Source organism: Nicotiana tomentosiformis, chromosome 2 (assembly GCF_000390325.3).
Source record: "Nicotiana tomentosiformis chromosome 2, ASM39032v3, whole genome shotgun sequence".
NCBI lineage: Eukaryota > Viridiplantae > Streptophyta > Magnoliopsida > Solanales > Solanaceae > Nicotiana > Nicotiana tomentosiformis.
The window spans coordinates 123,430,863-123,453,364 of record NC_090813.1 but is presented as its reverse complement, the minus strand read 5'-3'; the positions used below and the strand labels follow the sequence as shown (position 1 = coordinate 123,453,364).

Below are 22,502 nucleotides of genomic sequence, written 5' to 3'. Positions count from 1 at the left end.
TTTAATACCTTGGTAACTGAACCGACGGGATGTTTGTCACATACGTCATAATCGGGCTCTTTGCTGACGTCGTCACCCACCTAATCGGAGTTTGGAAATTCATTTCGTTTATCGTCATCATCTCTCTGAGAAACGAGGGGACTATCTGTATACGGTCAAAACTGAGTTTGCCCTTCGTATGAATAATCGAGATTGGAACATGATAAGACTGAGGTTGATGTAAAGTTAGGTTGCCGAGCTCGAGACCCAGAAACCGATCAATATAGAGACCGGTCAAGATCGAGATCGGTTAAGATCAAGGTCGAGCAAAATAGAGACCGGTCATGATTGAGGTCGGCCAAGATCGAGATCGGACTATGTAGAGATCGATCGAGGCTGAAATCGGCCTCGATCGAGGAAAGCTTATCGAGTCAAAAAATAGAAAACCGGAATATCCGCACATGGTCGAGAATCTCGGCAAAAATTTCGGCGCATATCAAGGAGGGGCAAATTAATTAATCTATCATGGGATTCCCTATTTTATTTAGAAATTGTATTAAAAATAGGACTTCCCTGCTATATAAAGAGGGGTATGATTATTTGTAAGGGGCAGATTCATTTAGATTCATAAAACATAAAGCAATACTATCTCTTCTGCTTTTTATATTTTAGACTTCTTGTTCTTCTATCAGTTACTCTCAATTCAGTTTGAGGGTGATAAAACTTGAAGGTTTGAGCTAATTAACCCATTCGGTTTGCATTCATTTCTTTAACAGTTAACTTCGATATTCATTTATATATTTTCTCAATTTGTATTGAATTTTATTACGTATCCTTAGAATCACGCATAAATTCAATTGATTATCCGTTTTTCGGGTTAACAACAGACCCAAAGCAGAAGAGGTACTAGGAATTCAGAATGTACAGACTGAATTTGCACATGTAAGTGAATAAGACGGTGTTTTGGGGGAATCCAAGTAAACCCTGCGGAATGCTATGAATCATTTCCAAGTGGACCCTAGACCTAGGGTTATGCCCTCTCTGTTTCCTGTCAAGTGCCTTTCTTCCGAACGAAAAAAAAAAAAAACAAATTGTTCCAATTTCAGTGTTTTGAATTTACTTGGGATCCTTTGGCATTTACAGTAATGCAAACGTCTGTTTAACCTAAAATTTAATTATTAAATTAAGCAATTATATTTAAAGAATTAATCCACAACAAACAATGTGACTAAACTAAGGCAATTGAACTTTTGCTAATGAAAAATAGTATAACATTGATATGAATGTAAGTAAAATAACAAAATAAGTAAAGAACAAGAGAAAGAGATTTTTGTTGATTGATTCCAAGTGAATGAGAGATTATGCAATTGAGACGATTTTCAAGAAGTGTAGTAACTTTTCTATAATTTCAACAATAGTCGTGTGTATCGGAATCACGAGAATGAAAGCGGATACAAGACGAACTTCTTGGACGGCTCTTTAGTCTTCAACTAGGTTGACTTTCAGCTAACCCGGAGTTGATTAAGGCGTCTACATGTGTTTGTTACATGTTTGACTGTTGTGCATGCCACACGTCTGAATATTTTCTACCAATAAAAAATCACAATGCAAAAGATTGTTATGCGTTGATTAATTAATAATTAAAAAAATTATTATGCGATGATTAATAGTAGAACAATATTAATAAATGAATTACTTATTTTAAAATGTTATTTTTATCTTTAAATTATTTAATAATTGGTTAATACATATAATCTTATTTCACATTTTATCCCGTATAATTTTTTTGGGATATGATGTAATGTCATCCACCAAACATTGCAATAATTTTATAGGATATGATGTAATGTCATTCACCAAACACTGCATTAGTTATGCATAAGTTTATGCTACGGTTAATTGCTCAAATTCCACAATCAATGACCCCTTTATAGTGGGGTACAAATCATTTTTCCTGTAGATAAAAATACGGTTAAGGGTTTAATTTGTCCATTTACTATCATAAATAGGTCTTATTTATCCCCCATTTAAATTTTTTATCAAAAATATCCATACCGTTATACATTAGGGTCTGATTTGCCCCTCTACTATCATAAATAGGCCTTATTTACCCTTCGTTTAAGTTTTTTATCAAAAATATCCCTACAGTTATACATTAGGGTCTGATTTGCCCTCTACTATCATAAATAAGCCTTATTTGTACGCGTGTGGAGGGTATTTTTAACGTATAAGGGGTAAACATGAACCTAATGTATAACTGTAAGGATATTGTTTTTATAGAAAACTTAAACGGAGGGTAAATAAGGTTTATTTATGATAGTAGAGTGACAAATAAGACCCTAATGTATAATTGTAGGGATATTTTTGATAGAAAACTTAAACGGAGGATAAATAAAGCATATTTATGATAGTAGAGGGGCAAATCAGACCCTAATGTATAACCGTAGTGATATTTTTGATAGAAAATTTAAACGGAAGATAAATAATGTCTATTTATGATAGTAGAAGTACAAATCAGACTCTTAACCGATAAAGATATATCATTTAATTATGCTTAAAATATATATATTCTTACTTTATTTTTTCAATCTTAATTAATGTAATTAAATATTATCGTTCCAAGTGGACCCCGGCTCTAGCTCTAGGTTTTTGCCCTCTGTTTTTGCTGTCAAGTGCCGTTCGCACATTTCCGTGGTAGGCTCCATGTTTCTTCATGTTTTTGGATGAGAGCCAAAGCTCTCTGTGTGCACTCGTTGTTTCTGCAGTGTATACGGTTCGCAGCGTGCAATACAGCCAAAGGGATAGTTAGGCGTTGGTTTGTCGGGAAATTCTTCATTCTTTGCCTCGCCATTTTTGTGACTCTCTTTTTTGCTGCTTTTACGTGTAATTGTACTACACAAAAATTATGTCAATATATATAATCACTTCACTGAACCCAAACTCTAATTACCTAACATATATTTCAAATAAGATAATCATACAATTAACTATTGTATCAGAAGTTCATAACACAAAAAGGTTCTGAATTCAAGTTTGACATATCCATTTTAAAGAGGAAAAAAAAAAGAATAACTTTATAGTTTAACATGTTTTAGCTAGCATGTTATATGTAGTACTATTTATAAAAAAATTGACATTATTTTCTTATTAGTCTATTCTGAAAAGATTGATATCTTTCAATATTTTCTTAATATAAAGTATTTATAGCCACATAAATATTATGGCAGATTTTAGACGACCACAAGTTTCAAAAATTTTAAAGTCACACGACTATTATGGCTTATTTTCATCACACTATGAGTAGAGGCTCTTTTGGCTTTCTCAGAAGACACTTCATATTCGTGTACAAGAATATAGAGATACATACATTATGATCTCGAAATCATATGATTCTGATTATTTATAATTACATATTTAAACATGAAAAATAGAGTAGTGAAAAAAGGTAAAAGCTTACCCACACCAAGTATTTATACCCAATTTAGTTACGTTAATCTTAGAAGACAAACTAAAACTATTAGAAGTCCTACTTTTAATAAATAAAAAAAGAAAAATAAAAATAAAGTCAAAATAACTTAATGTTTGAAAGTTCAGCATTAAAGTCACCGTCCTTTTTTGTTATTTTATTCCGTTCTTCTTCTAGGTTCTGGCTTAGTCCGAAGTTTTGCGTTTATTCTCCTAAACTACGACTGGTTGGAAGTTAAAAAATTAGAATATAGCATGTTGGTTAATTTTATACTTCTACAAGTGTCATGACCCAAAATCTCACCACACGCGTCGTGATGACACTTAGTCTCTAAGACTAGGTAAGCCGATTACAATTACATTTCAAGCCATTTTTTTTCTTTTTGAATTCAATACAGGTACCAAAAACCAACAGCGGAAACAAATATGAAAACCTTCCAAGACTAGTAATACTCAGTCACAAACTCTAACTGAATACATAGAATGATCACGAGAATCGAATATACAATACTGTTCGAATAAGAAATTAATAGTACAATAGAAATAGAAGGATTCCAAGGGACTTTGATGACCAAGCAGCTCAACCTTAAGTCCTTGAGATCACCCTCTAACTTCGTCCGAGTCCGATATCTCCAATACCTGACTCTGCACAAAAATGTGCAGAAGTGTAGTATGTGTACACCACGGTCGGTACCCAGTAAGTATCAAGACTAACCTCAGTGGAGTAGAGACGAGGTACAATCAAGACACTCACTAGTCTAATAACCTGCGCAATATGATATACAAAATAATAGAAAACAAATAACAATAAGGGCAACACAAATCAACCACTGATATGTACAGCAGGGCAACAAGAACACCATTAATATCGCTCAACAATTAATAAATACAAGTACACCCAATTAAATCAAGTCCTTCAAATAAATATCTTTCACATATAATTCTATCAATAAATCTCTTTCAAATATAATTTGCTCAAATAAATATCCTTCAATATAATTCTTTCAATAAATATCTATCATATATAATTCTTTCAAATAATACTTTTTGAATAAAAATCCTTCCAAATAAATATTTTTGAATAAAAATCCTTCCAAATAAATATTTTTGAATATAATTCTTTCAATTAAAAGTTACCATGTGACTCCCCATTTCATAATCATAAAAATATGGGTCTCAGCCCATTTTTATTTTTTATTTTTCATAAACACGAGTCTTAGCCCACTTTCATATTTTCACGGCACTTCATGCCCATAATTAAATCATCATATTTCCCCGGCACTTTGTGCCCGCTTTTCATATCACAACTGCACGGGCAGTTCACGTGCCAATAATAAAACCATCATATTTTCTCGGCACCTCGTGCCCACGTTTCATAACTGTTGCGGCGTGCAACCCGATCCCATATAACATTACCTGTCCGGTAATAGCCACAGGCTCACAATTTCAACATAAATCAGGCTATTATCAAGTTTACTGAAACAACAAGACAAGTTTCACAAGATATAAAATAAACACAAGGAATAACCCAACATCACATGAAAATTACCAACACAATAACTCCACATCATCACATATCATCGCCGATAATAACCACCCTTATCTCTCATATAGCCACCCTTATCACTCCTATAATAGCCTCCCTTATCCCTCCACCCTGACAATATCAATAGCCACCCTTATCGCTCACATAGCCACCCTTATCTCTCATATGACCACCCTTATCGCTCCTATAGCTACCCTTATCGCTCCTATAACCACATTTATCGCTCCGCCCAAATAATATTTCAACACACATAACAACAGTGACATGCCTCCCTTATGCCCACATAATATTAACAGTGAAATGCCACCCTTATACCCTCAAAATAATAACTCAATTAACACAATAATTTACATGAAATATTATCACGGCCACGTAACAAAATTAATTCATATCACAATTGCCCAATGGCCACAACCAATTCCAAGGATATAACAAAATCAATTAATTTCACAGCAAATAGCCCAAGACTCCACACAATTTATATAAAATCTAAAAAATAATCAACAGAGATAGAAAATAATCAGCGTAGGGCAACGCCTTTATTTATCCAAATTTTGGTAATTATATTAACACTTCTTCTTAAGCTTGTGTAATTAATTATTTGCAGATGAAAAATTCATAATAAAATTAAATTCCAAGAAATATCAAATCATCAAATTCATGGAGCCACATAATATACAAGTAATAATCACATCAAATTATCATACAAAAACAAGTTCAATAAATGTGATTTGAGGTATGGCAAATAGATGATTAAATAAATGCCAACAATTATCCAATTTACTACACAATATGCCCAAGACTTTAACTCAATAAATTTTGCACATATAGCCCGAGTACGTACTCGTTACCTCACGTACACGGCTTTTCACATTTCTCAAATGACACATACGACTCGATGCCTAAGGGGTAATTCCCCCACTCAAGATTAGGCAAGACACTTACCCTTTTGAAGTTATGCCGATATTTCAAAATCGTCTTCTTGCTTGAATTGACCTCCGGACAGCTCAAATCTATCCAAATTAGTTGTACAACTTCATTAAAATTTATCGGAAATAATTCCGGATAATAATACGTCGACTTAAATTCTATTCCAAAAAATCAACAAAAGTCAACACAGGGCCCGCCTCTCGGAACCCGGCATAATTTTCACGAAATCCGAATACCCATTCCGATACGAGTTCAACTATACCAATTTTATCAAATTCCAACTACAAATCGTCCTCCAAATCGTGAATTTTCATTTTAGGAAGATTTTTTAAAAATCTTGATTACTTCCATTTAAATCCGAATTAAACGATGAATATAACAATAGATTCATGAAATATAATCACTTTAGGATATAGAACACTTACCCTAGTCGAAGTCGTGAAGAAATCCTCAAAATCACCCAAAAACCGAACTCCAAAAATCCCAATCGAAAATGAAGAAATGAGAGATTTTCAATCCTTAAATTTCTGCCGAAGTTCGCATTTACGGACAAAAACTTCGCACTTGCGAATGAACAATACCCCCCATGAATAGTGTTTTCGCAATTGCGAGTGAACAATATTTTCGCAATTGCGATAAATGGTTCGCAATTGCGAATGAACAGTACCTCACCAGAGACCAGCAAACTCAAACTTATCCGAAATGATGTGAAACACCCTGAAACTCATCCGGAACCTCCCGGAGACAAACCATATATGAATTTCAATCATAAAACATGCTACGGACCTGCTCGCGCACTCAAAATACTGAAAAGAGGTCGTCTTGACCCGATATTGACCATGGTCAGACTCCCAAATTTCTTAACTTTACTAGTCTCTCATCGAATGATCCAAAAATACACCCAAGCCCTTCGGGGTCCGTCAAATCATACCAACAAGTCCTAAAATATCATACGAACATAGTCAAAACTTCAAATTATATCGAACAATATTAGAACCACGAATCATACCCCAATTCAAGCTTAATGAAACTAAAAAATTTCAACTTCTACATTCAATGTCGAAACCTATCAAATCACGTCCGATTGATCTCAAATTTTGCACATAAGTCATAAATGACATAACGGACCTATACAAATTTTCAGAACTGGATTCTGACCCCGATATCAAAAAGTCAACTCCTTGGTCAAACTTCCCAAATATTTCATTTTAGCCATTTCAAGCCAAATTCCACTACGGACTTTCAAATAATTTTTCGGACATGCTTCTACGTCCAAAATCATCATACGGAGCTATTGGAATCATCAGAATTCGAATCCGAGGTTGTTTACATATAAGTTAAATCTTCGGTCAACTCTTTTCATTTAAGCTTCAAAAATGAGAATTATTCTTTTAATTAAATTCTGAATCTTCCGAAAATCGAACTCGACCACATCCGCGGGTCATAATACATATTACGAAACTGCTCGAGACCTTAAGTCACTGAACGTGGCGTTAATTTTTAAAACGACAAGTCGGGTCGTTACAACAAGTATATTTGCATGTTGAAAGAATTATGCTTTTTAAGAAAAAATTGTTAACACATAGTTTAATTTTCTTCTCCAGATTAAGTTTTTTAAAATATATGTTCTTAATTTTCATGACTAGTAACCGCGCAAGTATGGAATCAAGTGTAATTCTGTGATGTTTATTTGTATAAGTTTGCCAACTTTAGAAATTTATTTTTAGAATGATTTATTTATTTAATTCAAGAAATTTTTCTTTATAAAAAAAAAAGTACAATAATATAAAATAAAATCAATCTACTTGATGTTGGCGTTTTAGAACACAACAGAGAATATATGTTATAGCAAGATAATAAGTATTTATTATATTATTGATTAAGATTATGTGCAAAACACATAAGTAGTTAACGATAGTTACGTATTAATAATTGTAGTTAAATAAAGCGACAATTGTCGTTTGCTTATTATCTCAAATAATTAAATGTGCAGTACAACTTTTCGTTTTAAGGTAGCTGAATCTCCACATAAACTTTTTGCTATTATATATTTCCGAACACCACATGCGATTGTACTGAAGAGTATCCTTTCTTTTGGCCCTATTCTGTTGTTTAGTTAGAGTAAATGTTACTAGCTGGTTTCTATTTTTCTGAATAGTTGAAGTAAATTGAAACAACTCGACGAGAAAAAAGTAAGCTTCTTTCGGAGTCCATATCATCATTTAGAAAACTAGGACAGTTTACCAATTTTCTCAGTCTTCCATTATTTCTATATAAGAAAATTATGGACTTTAAATTAGTGCCATTTCGGGGTACTTAATTAAGTAAAAAGTTCAAATACAAAAACAGAACGAGCTAGCTGTTTTGTGAAATTAAAATATTTTTTATGCAAAAGGAAAATAAAGATACTTTAATATTTTTTTAAAATGTATGTTATTGCGGAACAGTTACATAAAATAACTTATTACATATATTGACAATATAGCACTTTTTTAGACCACTAATATTTTAGATAACCAGTTATAGCAGATCTATAGTGTTCTCTTATTTTTTTAATTAAGTTTATACGTGTTGTATTATTTTTCACTTAAATTATTTTATACTGCCAGTGTATAAAATTTAAAACTTAAAATAGAAAAGATGCAGAGGATTGTTCCTTTCTTCGTCCTATTTCATGTGATATACTTTGACGAAACACGAATTTAATTTTTTTAAATTTTGTTAATTTAAACAAAGTATAAATATTTGTGTGATGATAAATTATTTTATTAAAATTAAAAATTAAAAATTAATTTATTTTTTAAATATAAAAAGTAAGTATCCTTTAGGACCCACTAAATAGAAGAGTGCATTGCATGATTGGAATACAAAGAATATTTAAGGACAATCAAACCTCCTTATAAAAGTTTCGTTTATTTTTTAAAAAATTAGTTGTTATAATAAAATAAAATTATAAAGAATACATATTAATATAACATAACATAAAAAATTAATTTTAAAAAAATTTAAATATTATTAAAATATTATTGCATAGGATGGTTATCGAGAGACCAAAAATTATACTTTATTTGTTTCAATTTATGTGAACATATTTGACTGGGCAAGAAATTTAAGAAAAAATAAATTTTTTTAAAATTTATGGTACTAAATAAGTCAAAAAAAAATCTAGAGTATTTGCGTGATTATAAAAAAATTTCATTAAAGATAGAATTTAAAATTTAAATTAAATTATTTCTAAATTTAAAAAAAAATCATTCTTTTTGAACTGACCAAAAAAAATAGTATTCGACACTCTAGATATGAATTTTCCACAAATTCTCTCTCCTTGTCGGAAGACGCTTTCTTCTAGTAAAGGGTAAAGAAAAAGAGTGCACGAAAAACATTGAGAGAAGCTAAGGGTATAGTATATATTTATCTTTCAGGCCTAGCTTTCCCTACTACTAACCTTTCAACGCCAAAAGCAATCATAATGTTCTCTGAATCATCACCACCACCGAGACCAAAACCTCACCGCCGTCATCATTATTTCCACCACCAAACATCATCATTATCATCACCACTTTCTTCAAATACTAACAAGAAGAACATCAGTAGTAGTACTACTACTCGTCAGAAAAAACGTGGACATCTTCTTTTTCTTCTTGAGGATGATGATGACGAAGAAGAAGAAGAAATAAAGAGTGTTTTTATTATTTTTTACTAGCTCTTCTCAAGACATTGAAATGAATGACTCTTCAAAAGTCACTTTTTTTCTTTGTGGGGGAATCAAGCTTCGTGGTCCGATCCGATCCGATCCTTTGCTATTTCAAGCAAAGCACTCACTTTAGTTTAATTTCTACAACTAGTTATACCCCTATATTGGTGCTATTCTCTTTTCCAGCTTCTTATAGATCCAGCCCTACGTACTAGATCGTTCTTTTGGATAACTGGTTAATGTTTTGCTGGTTGCTTTTGCTACTTCAAGAAGAGAAAGAAGACGGTTTTATCAACTGCTGCAGGTCGGTTTGTATTTAATTGTAGTGTTAATTTTTTTTTTTAATTGAAGTTTTTAGGTGTGGTACGTTTTGGTGCATCTCAATTAAATGGATCTTCTTAATCCTAATTGTAAACCTCTAGTTTCGGAATGGTATACTTTCTAATGCTTTTGATCTACTATTCAGGCATAGATCTTCAAAATATTATCATGAGAAATGAAGGTATATATTATCAAATCTTACCTTCTAGTTAAATTAGGGTTTGATGAGCAGTAATGGCACGATCTCATCACTAATTTATTTAAACTAGTTGATTAAAGGTTGATAGAAAATTTTCTAGCTGCTACTGGATACGTAGTACTCCTGTATCATTGCATTTGCTTAGACAAGTTAAAATATAGGTATCCATAGTAGTTGCAAGTGTATGAGAGCAATTACGCATCCTTTGCATCTTGACTTTCTTGTACTTGTAAAAGAATTTTTGGTTATAACTAGTCTTATTTTATTAGTAGTGATTGGTCATAAGTATTAAGGGACAATGACTTATTGGGTCTTAGATTATTTCTTAGTTTCCATGTAATACAGAAGAAGAAATGATCACTTGGGGGTATATAATGTTAGTAGTAATTATTGATGTATTAGCAAACGAACATACTGTACATCCTTGGAAGTTATGATCATGAGCTTGCCAGTAATAGTATTCTCGGACTTTCCAATAGCAGCGCCGAACAGCTAAGTTGGTATGGAATGCCAAAGACAAAACAACAGAGATCTGAACTTTCAGGTCGAGAGTTTTGCTTTACGTGCGGTTCACTCGGATTATTTGCCGTTATGTTCATCACCTTGTGAAATACCCATATTCAAGTTGAGGATCATAATGAAATTAAGATGGTAGTATATGCATATGGAGTGCTACTTAAGTTAATATAGAATTGTTGGAGGATTAGGGATAGTGTTTAGATCGTTATTTGTGCTCGGGGTTTACATCCAATAATCGTATGTTCAAGTGTTTAAATGAAGTGATATACCGTGTAATAATGTTAGTAATTAATCATGACTAAGTGATAAAAAATTAACTAGGGTGCAAACACATGTCAGTGGCGTACGGCTTTAATTTCACGAGTGTATCAGTACTCACTGGCTTACTGCTTTCAAGCATCAAAACCAGTACACTGAGAAGGAAGCATTCCTTACTTTTTTCGATGTGAACGAATTTCGTTCTCATGTATGCAAGTGTTTCCTAGTCTCTGATTTCTCTGTCTTTTTTCAAAAAAGTTGGTGCAATTAAATTCAAAAAGTTTTGCTTTTTCTGATACTGATCAAAGACATGTACCAAGTTTAACTCTTTTGATTTACATCCTTTTTCTACTTCGTTCCTTTTTACAAGATGCAAGTGCTTGTTAGCGCATATGCATGACAAATGATCAGTAAAGTATGTAGTCAAGTACATTGGACAGCTGATTCAAGACTTAAAACTTGTAGATTATATTGAACCTTATAAAGTTTTTACACTAAACTCACTGTACTTTTATGGGTTCAGAATTTAGTATTTGTGTGAAAATTAGTATTTCATTCATACATATATCTATGTTTTATGTGTTTCATCCATTCATCTACATATCTATGGTAAGTTGAACTCGTAGCACAAAAACTCCATCCGCGTTGATGAATGTGAATCTTAATTTATTAGTTAGCATGTGAAGGCTTCCATTGTCTTTCCTCGAGAGTAACATTTGAGTTGTTCATCGTCCTCGAGTCATGAAGTTTGTTCCAGTAATAGAGCTAACTGATTTCGATTTTGTGGTGGGGAGGACGCAAATTTCCAATTAGGATTTGAAATTTTTGCTATGTCCATCCCTCAAATGGTGTACATATATGGGTGGAAAACAAACTGATAGTTGGAGCTGAAGAGGAAAGCATGCCAAGGAAGCTGCTTAGAAAGTTGCTCACAACGTTTTAAGTGTGTCTCCTATTGCCCATCAGTAGTATAGCACGATTCATGTACACTCATGACTGCTCATCATTGCCTGGCTTATGACTCGCATGCAATTGTCAATATCTTTTTGTCTTTTACACTTCACAGCCTTCATATACAACTCCACATATATATATACATGTTTCTTTAGTTTAATTTCTATGCAACTGCGGGGAAAAAATAATATTAATTTATACAATTATCTAGTAGTTAAATTTCTGATGAACATTATTTGATCACCTAGTAAGAATGATAGTAACTAATTTGCTATCTCCGGTTATACGTTAGAGTATATAACTTAAATCTTACTTTACATGAAGCGTCGGAAGATTATTGAAATGAGCAGACTTTAGTGGCTCTTGACGTTGTTCATATATATATATATATATATATATATATATATATATATATATATATATAAAATACTAGGAAAATATACATTGTATGGTCTTGAATATCTCATCAACAAGGTATTATGATCGAGGTAATGATCGAAATCTCACTAGTTGCATACCGTCTTCAACAACCTATGCATGTTCATTTAGTATTGACACAGCCCCCTCCCTTCAAAAAAGGAAAAAGAAAAAAAAGAAAAATGAGAGAGGCACATCTGCGATTTGGAAGCGAAACGATTTTTCTTTGATCAAGGGTTTTTGCAAATATTTTTAAAGTATAAAATGTAAATGGGGATAGAGAACTACTCATACTTTGAATTTTTTACCAAACCGCGTTGAGCATTGGAATGAAATGTTTAAAATTAAGGGATTCATACATATAGCCGTGTTAATAGTTACTAATTAAGTTATTTTTCCAGTATAAAAATAGTAAATAGGAGTAATAATATTTTTAATAAATTTAAGAAATAATTTATACCAAATATTTAGATGCATTTGATTTTCAATTCTTATTATTCCGAAAAGGATTATTTTTCCTGGAACAAATTAAAGAAGTATACAGTATAAAGAAAGAGTCTCCTAGATGAAGACTGTCCAACCTCTGTTAGTGCATGTACGTTTTCTTTCGTTGGGCATAAGCAAATTGTAAGGCACTGCAAAATGCTATAATTATCCAACTTCAAGTAACAACATCTAAAATTCAGATATACAGACGAACTTAAAGGGACAAGGCAACAGAGCCAACGCAAAAAACAACAACCTAATAAATATTTTCTGGTGTAATGTGGTGGACGAAATTTAAACATCATTCTCAATTCAGCTTAGTTACATGTTTTGTCGTACGTTGAGCCAGAATTTCATGATGTTAAAATGCTTTTCAGGGTTTAAAGTCGTAAAACAATAAATTGTTGCTGTCAACTCTATGTAAGAAGACATAAAAAATGTCATCATTTAATCAGGAAAAGGCTGCTATAATTCTCCTTAAAATTATTACTAATGATGTGGTGGTCACTTGAAAGAAACATTTCATTTGTCTCATTACCAAACTACTGTATCTTATTACAATGGGGAGAATGTTACCCTGAATTTGGAAAAAGTAACATTCCTGGCATTATTTATACGTTTGGTAGCTATATGCACCACCATTTGGTCTAAAATTAGTCTTGCTTTTTTTTTTTCTTCATAGAGTTAATCGGAGAGCAGGTAAAAGTTTATTGAACACCAGTAATCTTTGTTTCGAACTTTTGATATAACAATCAAATTGTAACTTCTTGCTTATCTAGTCGACTAAAGAAATATGTGATATTCTTAAGCATCCATTTCATTCGTACATCGTCTTTTAAAAGAAGAGGAAATTTTGACCAAGCCTGAGGTCAGTTCACTTTGCAACTAACACCTAGTGCGGGTGAAGTTCACAAATGACCTTAAATTTTTTACCTTTGTGGCAGATCACCTGGTGAATGGATAAAATTTCAAGTTTAATAAGGGACAAAATTACTTTTAACTTTTAACCTTGAAGTTTTACTCATTGGTTAGGTGACCTGCCCCAAAGGCCAAAAATTAAAGATCACCCCTTGTTTGTAGTGTTATATTTCTGCTATTTTCTAAATAGCAAGCATTGTAAACTTGAGGCCCAAAAGACTATGGACCGAAGATATGGAATGAGTCTACCCTAGTGAAGACCAGTGGAAAAGCTCAGGTGAGCTCTATTTGTAGAGATTATAAGAGTTCAATCTCTTAATTCTCTCAGTCTAGCTCCAAGAATTGCCAGGTTTTTGCAATTCTATTTGCTGCTAAAGGATGCATTTTGCCTTTTGCTTAGCAGACAATTTCCTCGCAAAGATATAAGAGAAACAACAGCAAACATGTGAATTGTGATGCTGCAACGTCCTATATTTTGCAAATAATACATATTCCTTATGTACAAGATGTTAGAACATGCGCAGCGGAAGCAAGCAAACAAAACAGACATCAAATACATGTAAACTAGACAATGATATATTACTCGATTAGAAGCACTAACCTCTTGAAATCGTTGCACAAATCCTCCACACAGCAAGAATCCAGGGCTGCAGTCTTCTGCTATGGTCCTAGTAAGACCTTGGACAAATTTGCTTTGAGTGGGCAAGAAAAATACAACTCTAAAAAGTCAGTTATTGGGTGAAAATTGTCTTCCTTAAGTAGACACGTTTTGAGATAAAAATAAGGCTCTCAAAAACGTGTAGGATTCTACTTGCACAAGTAGAATCCTACTCTAACTCTACCGGATGACTTTTCTCCCAAGTCACTTTTTACCCAAGTCAGTCCAGATTTTTACTAGGCATAGCAGAGACCATATAAATAATAAGAGGCTACTAATTATAGTATTAATTCGAAATTTTGCATGAATTAATTCTTACTATAATTAATTGCAATTTATTCCACTAAAAAACTGCAATTGAACTCCTCAATATGAACTTCGAAAATTCACTAATACTTATTTTAACTCCCTATGTTAAGATCTCAAATACCAATTAATTAAATTAATCACTGAAAATTTAATTTAATCAGCTAATTAAATCCTTTATAATTCCGCTTAAACTTTTTCATGTGACGGATACAAAATCCACCGGGCAGGTTTTCACATGAAAACTTATAAGCTTACATGAATAGAGTTGTACCTTTTGATAAATCAAAACAATAAACAAATCACATTGATCATAATAATTATATCAAGATTAGGAGTATAAGCTCATTTTAATGAATTAGAGAAAATATTTTATATATATTCAGTACAAAAATATTTTTTCTCTACTTGGTCCGTTCAATATACACTAAGTATATTAGCACAAGAAGTTGGAGTAAAACCACTCCCATAATTAAGACAAATTATACTATAATCTTGTGCTACAATCATCAAGATATTTTGTCCAATAATATCTTCGATTGTGAACATAGTTTATTAATTATGTGAACCGACAATTTAATCTTTTGTGCATGAGCTAAGACTCTATACACTAAATCGTCTACTGCATAACTAAAAGGACATACATGTAACAAATGATCTATTTAAAAGGTACTTTATTGAATTGAATAAATTAAATAAGCAATTGTTCCATAAAGAATTAAACAAAATACTATGTCTAAACCGCATGGTTAATAGTATATCCTAACAAAAGATTTCGATGTAACATTCAACTAAAAATCCACATGCATCTAGCTCATTGGTGCATTCTAATCATATTGAATGTGAATCATTATTCTTCATATCTATTTGCATCACATCTCGATATGTTCTTGTTGATTAATGCTGAAGAGTTAGTATGACAGCATAGGTTAAGGCAAAATTTTGAAGTGATTAATCATTGATGCCAGCCGAAACTTAGATACATTGCTTTTTCGCCTTTTCATTTTTATGGACTTGTGGTTCGTTCTTAGTGCAATGAAAAGGCTTGAAGAACGGAACGAATATCAATCATATACTTGACGTTAACTAATTAAGGATATAGTTGTTCCATTATATTGATTGGTCGATTGTATTTTGTTCTTAGTGCATCCAACATTTGATTCATACTTACAACTTTATAATTCTTATTGCACCTCTGCCGCTTTCTGCTAGTGGGAACTTCTCTCTTTAAGTTTTTTAAGTAATTCAAAACTGTATATCTCAGCTATCTTCATCCATAAACTTCATGTTCCAACAGATTCTGGATTCTGAAAATTGGCATTCCTCCTTCACTTCTAATTTGGATAAGCAGTAACAAGAGAAAAATGACTAGCTACCTAGTCTCCGAAGTGAATCAACGATACATCTGAGATTTACTGATCTGTCCAGGATACAGTATAAAACTTACATGTCCAGCCACTCTTAGAATCAAAAGAGCTAGACTTGTACAAGATATAACTTATTGTTTATTCTACTTGGTATATAATACATTCTCACATGTCAATCTTGTTAGGTATGCTACTAGAGTAGTTAACACTACAAGATTGACTGATAATAATGTCACGCTCGGTTACAGTGGATTAGTATGAGCTACTAACTACCATTGTCTTGCTCAAGCATAACTTCTGTATTCTTCATTTTCCATGTAAAAGGTCAAAGGACAATTATACAAGGAGCTTAGCATATCTTGCCGATATTCCTGCCACCATTTCATCATGAAGGTACTCTGAGGCTGGAAAATCTCAGTGGATACTGAGTAGCTCCTTATTAAACTCATTACATATTCCCCAAAATTAACCAAATTCCTCCTTGAATTTTCCTTCTCTTCTGAACTGCCTTCTCTCAATCCTTTGGAAGCTATAATAGCTTCCTCCACATATGCCCAAAAGCAAGAATCCTCAGTGAGGCTAACAGCTTTCCTTCTGTCATTAGCAATTCCACCTATTTTGTCTTCGTTCATCCATTTCTCCAACAGTTTATAGTGCTCCGATCTTCCAAGATTTACATAATCTCTATTCCCTTTCATGTAGTATTCAGCTATCTCAAGTGGTTCAACCATCCTTCTATAGTTTGTTCCTCCATATAGCCAGCGAGTACGAAAAGCTGCTTCCTCTTTTTGTGGCAGTTTCTCTACTTCTGCAACCATTCTTTTCCAGTACTTGGTGAGGATTCTGTGGCGCTTGACAATTTCTTCTCTGCTTTTGACCACATCCCTACTTCCCGATCTTCTCTCTTTGAAACAAATATAGTAGCCTCCTTCATTCAAGGTGCCCTTCTTGTACCACTCTAGATAAGTCATATCTTCTTTTATTTTTTTTAGCTTCTTGCCGGGATCAAAAGCATTCATCTTCTTCGCGAAAGATGCTTCCACCCTGTTCTCCATGTTCCTAAGAAAGCTCATGTTACTTGTTTGCTGCCACTGCAAATATATACATATAAAAGTTAGAAAAAGGAAAATACAGGTTTAAAATTAAGTTCCAATCAGTTTTATGAATGTTATCACTATTTTTGTTTTACCTGTCCGCCAATTCCAATTGCTTCTAGCTGTTGAATGATGCCTGCTTGAAGTTGATTCACTCCAAAGTCACTCAGCTGAGAAGTTCCCTTACAGATTACTCTATGCTTGAGGCATTCCAGAATCGGCCCATAATTGAAAATCAAGAAACCGTTGTCCTGTTGTTGGCCATTTGAGTTCATTACCATCATAAGATCCAAAACTGATTCAGATTCCTCAAAACAAGAGTAGTCTGAATCTGAACACAGCAGAAATGTACCAAATGGCCTGTAAACACAAGACTGAGGAGTAGAACCAGAAAAGCCATTAGTAGGTGAGACTAAGAATCTGGGGATTGAATCTTGGTTTGAGACTACATGCAAAAAGCTTGAATTCCATGACGAACGTTCTGATATGGCTTGTTGCAGGCCACTGTCACCAAGAAGGGGCGAACCAAAAGTGATGCAAGTGGGACGCTTATTATTGTCTTTTGGAGAAATGTTGTCAAGTAGCCAGAGAGTGAAGAGAGATGCCACGGAAGCTCCCAAAGAATGTCCAGTGATTATTAGCGGACTGAAACTGCCCAACTGCACTCAATCAGAATGAACAAAATATCATCGACCTGAATATATGAATAACAAGGCTCTGCAGCCAAAAGTTGTTGAAATGTGTAATCATTTCATTAAAGTTTGGCTTTTAGATGAGATGGTCACACAATTAAACATAATATCATAGCAAAAGAGATCATGAATCCAAGTCTTATCATCACCCATTATCAAAAAAAGTACTGGCTTGGCCCATGAAAAATCAAAGACCTACACATGTGAGGGCGCATTGAAGACATAATTATGTAACTAAAATTGTTCTCTCCTATAGCTTAAGTTTCTAGATCAAGTGGTAATACAATTCAACAAAGTAACACCTTAAAATTAATGCTTCAGGAGAGGAAGTGTTTCTTTGCCTTGTAATCGAGTTTCAAGTTTTCAAGTTCTCTATCACCAGTTTCCAGTGTTACCATTCTAACATGTTATGCCTATGGACTCAAGATGTTGGACAAATTTCTCAGTTTGTTTATAGAAAATTGCGCAATAATGAGAAGAGTTTACAGGTGAAGTAATACAAATAAACAAGACACATATCTTAGTTGACAACTGAAGAGAAGCTCAATATTTGTAAATCCAAAAGGAGATTTCTTTAGCAGTGAGTAGCAGAATCAAACAAAATCTTCTGCACATTTTTGGGAGCCACTTAAATGTAAATCACACAGTTAGCATAGCACAGTGTATTGAAACCACATAATGCTTCTTCTCCAAACTTCCAGCTTTCTTTATTTCTTAGAGATATTATGGTCAATAATTTCCATGGCTTACTGAAACTGACAAAAAATAACTGAATAATATATACCACACAGTAAGAAAAGCTCAAAGTAAACAAAGAGGCTCAATTTTGCACAGAGAAAAGAGGTCACATTACCTGTTCTTTGAGGGGAGAGAGCTGATTCAATAATGAGGCAAAAAGGGCTATTGCCCCTTTGTGAATTGAGAAATGAGGGTTGAGTTTAGTAGAAATGAAGTCAAAAGGAAGCTGGGAACTTTTAAGATCTTCTGAAGAGACCATTTCTTTCTGAATATGATGAACAGTACTACAAGTAGGGGATGATACAAAAGCAACAATAGCACCATTTGTATTATATGGGTAATAAACTTTGAACGCAATTGGAGCTGGACTAGTTGGATTATTCAAATTATAAGCATGACTAAGAAGGTCATAAATTGTAGCCCAAGAATCATGCAGTAGATCTGAGCTCACCACCAAATTTGCCAATTCTTGGCCACAACTAAACCTGTGGAACAACAAGAATGAAAAGTTAGTCATGTAAAATCTTCAACAATAAAGCAAAAAAGCTTTGAACTTTTTTGAGTATATGCAATTAAAAAGGGAAAAAAGAAAAAGTAGCCACACTAACAAGGAATCCTGACTCATATTCTTGGCCTTTGGAATAAGTTGAAGAACCCCAAAAGGCCTAGCATCTAAATTTAAAGCATAGTAGTAGAAGATTCAGGACTACAAGTTGGTACTATACAAGGTTGACTTAAAGAAAAAACAAATGAGAAAGGAATGAGGAAAGAAGTGGTTGTTACAGACTTAGTGAGTTTTTTGCCGTCGTTATGTTTGGCGTAAGTTTTTCTTTTATCTGTTACCGTGAGCACTTATTGTCCTTTAAATTTGTTAAACTTGAGCAGATTTAGTCCATTTAAGAGTTTTTAGTCAAAATTGTGTCTTATGTCTGAGGTAAGTCTAATTTTGTCTTTTATCTCTTGCATTGAACACTTATTGTCCTTTAAGTTTGCTAAATTTGAGCAGATTTAGTCCACTTAATAAAAGACCCAAACTGGTGGGTAAAAAAACTTTCAATACTCAAATTTTGCAGAACCGATGTAGTGAACCTAAACCTGTTTAACGGGCCGGGTTAACCCGGTTCCGGACCGACCCGATGGAAGAGGGCCAGGTTGGGTTGAGTTTGGGGGTTGGTTCGTATATATTTTTTTACCGGTTAACCGGATCGGTCAAACCCGATCAATGATAGTTACTTTTGAATCGGTTAACTGGACCGGCCTGACCCGATTCAATGACTATTTTTTATTTTATTTTTTAAATTATCACACTTGTTTCTACAATCTTAAAGATGACAAAGGGGGTGGGCCGGGCCCTTAGGCCCAGAACCGTTCCGGTTCAATTTTTCATCGGATGGGCCCGAACTAATTAAGGTCGATTTTAAAAACTTGGCAACCGGCCAGGATTGGTGACCGACCGATCACTATTTTTCTCAACCGGGCCGGTCCGGTTAACCGGTTCAACAGTAATTTTCATTGATCGGTTTTGACCGGTCCGGTTAACCGGTAAAAAAATATATACGGACTAACCCCCAAACCCAGCCCTACCCGCCCCCCTTCCACCAGTCCGGGCCGGTCCGATTTACTATCGGTCTAGGCCGATCCGGAACCGGGTCAACCCGGCCCGTTAAACAGGTTTAGGTTCACTACATCGGTTCTACAAAATTTGAGTACTGAAAGTTTTTTTACCCACCAGTTTGGGTCTTTTGTTAAGTGGACTAAACCTGCTCAAGTTTAGCAAACTTAAAGAATAATAAGTGCTCAGGGTAATAGATAAATGACAAAGTTAGACTTACCCCAAACATAAGGGACAATTTTGGCTAAAAACCCTACTTATAGTCAAGACAAGGAGGAAATGAGGTAAAAGGACAAACAAGAAAATACACAGAAATAGAAGGAAACTAAAGGGATTGGCGGTCATAATCAAGGGCGGCCCAACCATAAAGCAAGTGAAACACTTGCTTTAGGCCCCAAAAATTTAAGGGCCCAAAATTACTAGTATTCTCTATATATAGTAGTATATTATTTATATAATTATCTTTTATTATTGATAAATTTATTTCTTTATTGTCATATTAATCTTTAATAACTCGATTTCATCCTCTAATTAATATAACTAAAATAGTTTTCTGTCAATCTTATTTTGCTTTTTACTTAATTATATTTCTCTATTCATTAGTTGGTCACGTAACTATATCTAATAATCTAACTTATTATTTATTTTTCTTACATAAATTATACTCTCTCCGTCCCAATTTATATGAAAGTGTTTGACTGGACATGGATTTTATGAAATAAAGGAAGGCTTTTGAAACTTGTAATCTTAAATAAATCATAAAAGTTTTTGGGCTAGAAATCATCTCATTAATGGTAAAAAGAAAAAGCTAAAGTTGAATTGTTACCAAATATAGAAAGGGACTTACTAAAAAAAAGGAGTCACTTGTGTTTTCTGGATTCTTCTATTTCAGTTGTGATGCAATCAACGTTAAATTCATTTAATTTTCTGTATTTTATAAAACTAAGTTCTCATTTTTTTTAATTCTACATCCTCACTTGTCAATTTTTTTTAAAAACGATGTTCATTAAATAATATATATATATATATATATATATATATATATATATATATATATATATATATATATATATATATATATATATATATATCAAGGGCCTCTTATTAAGATTTTACTTTAGGCCTCCGATGAGGTTGGGCCGCCCCCGGTCATAATCAGTTAAATTTCGAAGAGATTTCCTTCTAAGCCATGCTTCAGCTTCCATCTTTAAAGACTTTTTCTTCTCAAAGTTGAAAAAGTCCTTTAACTTGTTAAATTAATGCTTATTGTACTAAATAAATTTAAAGGTGAATATGATAATTTAAGAGCGTATTATGAGAGAGGGGTTGGTGGGAAGAAGAGGATTCCATGGTTTCAAATAAGAGTATTATTTATTCAGTTTTATGCAGTGACTCTATCCGAATAAAAAATATATAGGTGTAGTATAAAGTTTTGGCATACCTGATAAAAAAGTTATTTGGATTATTTGAACTAAAATAATAATATATTAATGTTAAACAAACATCTTCGCCAGGAATAATCTTTATTTTGTGTGTGTATCTATTATGTCTCTTTTGTTATTCTTGCTGTATACTCAATTTATGTATTGGTGTTTGGTTGTATATAGTTTAAAAGAAAAGAAAGAAAAAAGACTTTTAAACAAGCTATAAGCATTTATAATTTAAACAAGCTTTACATGACACGAAACCGGAATAATAAGGGTCCCAAAGAAAATATTAAGTATCGGGTGAGAAATCAAAAAACATAAGTATCTAAAATAAAATATTGATTGGTTACATACATTAACCGTGTAAAAAAATAGATTATTATTATTATTTAGCTTATTTACTTTTATCAGATTGCACGTTAATGTTTTGTCGCATAAATTTGTATGTTATTTAATAAAAATAATTTGATTGTATAAATGTTTTTTTTATATAAATGGCTCATAGATTGGTTGCAAACTGTTGTGGCTGGTATTAAAGATTGAAATTTCCCCAGCTCAATGAACAATCTAAATCTTGGTGTTTCATCGGACATTTCCTGCCCCTATAAGTTACGTGAAAAAATATCCGAGTAGAAATGACACCATGTAACCACTTTAAAGGGTTGGTATTTAGGAATTAGTCAATACGTTCTGAATTTCAATTTTTTCGGTTCAATTTTTAGGACAAAAATGTCCTGAAGTTAAGATTTTTAGTTTAAAATTTCAGGACAAAATAAGTACTGGTTAATCTCTAAATAGTATCCCTAAAAATGGCTATATGTGCACTTGCCCCTCTTTTTTAAGTAGTACTATTATTATTTGAAGAGTCAGCGAGATCTTTTGTTGATCATATTTTTTAAAATATTATTTTAAATTATTAACT

At 33.0% G+C, this 22,502-nt stretch overlaps 1 protein-coding gene across 2 annotated transcripts; it reads right to left on the bottom strand.

Annotated features, from left to right (window-relative positions):
• Nucleotides 1–16,039: 16,039 nt before the first annotated feature.
• LOC104085956 (senescence-associated carboxylesterase 101-like) lies at nucleotides 16,040–19,334 on the bottom strand. Of its 2 annotated transcripts, none has more exons than XM_009590076.4 (4): nucleotides 19,150–19,334; nucleotides 18,657–19,026; nucleotides 17,207–17,770; nucleotides 16,040–17,108 (listed from the first exon to the last, which is right to left on the bottom strand). In XM_009590076.4, the coding sequence occupies exons 1-4, from the start codon at nucleotides 19,164–19,166 to the stop codon at nucleotides 16,302–16,304; spliced, it is 1,758 nt and encodes a 585-aa protein (XP_009588371.1). In that variant the 5' UTR covers nucleotides 19,167–19,334; the 3' UTR covers nucleotides 16,040–16,301. The 2 variants fall into 2 exon arrangements, with proteins under 2 accessions (XP_009588371.1, XP_009588372.1); XM_009590077.4 differs by having other exon boundaries at nucleotides 16,040–17,102.
• Nucleotides 19,335–22,502: the final 3,168 nt, after the last annotated feature.

What these genes read in the sequence shown, in the direction of transcription:
- LOC104085956 (XM_009590076.4), bottom strand. An exon ending in TCTCTCCCCTCAAAGAACAG is followed by an intron (nt 17,771 to 18,656) that starts GTAATGTGACCT and finishes GATTGAGTGCAG; the next exon opens with TTGGGCAGTTTCAGTCCGCT. An exon ending in CAATTGGAATTGGCGGACAG is followed by an intron (nt 17,109 to 17,206) that starts GTAAAACAAAAA and finishes ATATATTTGCAG; the next exon opens with TGGCAGCAAACAAGTAACAT.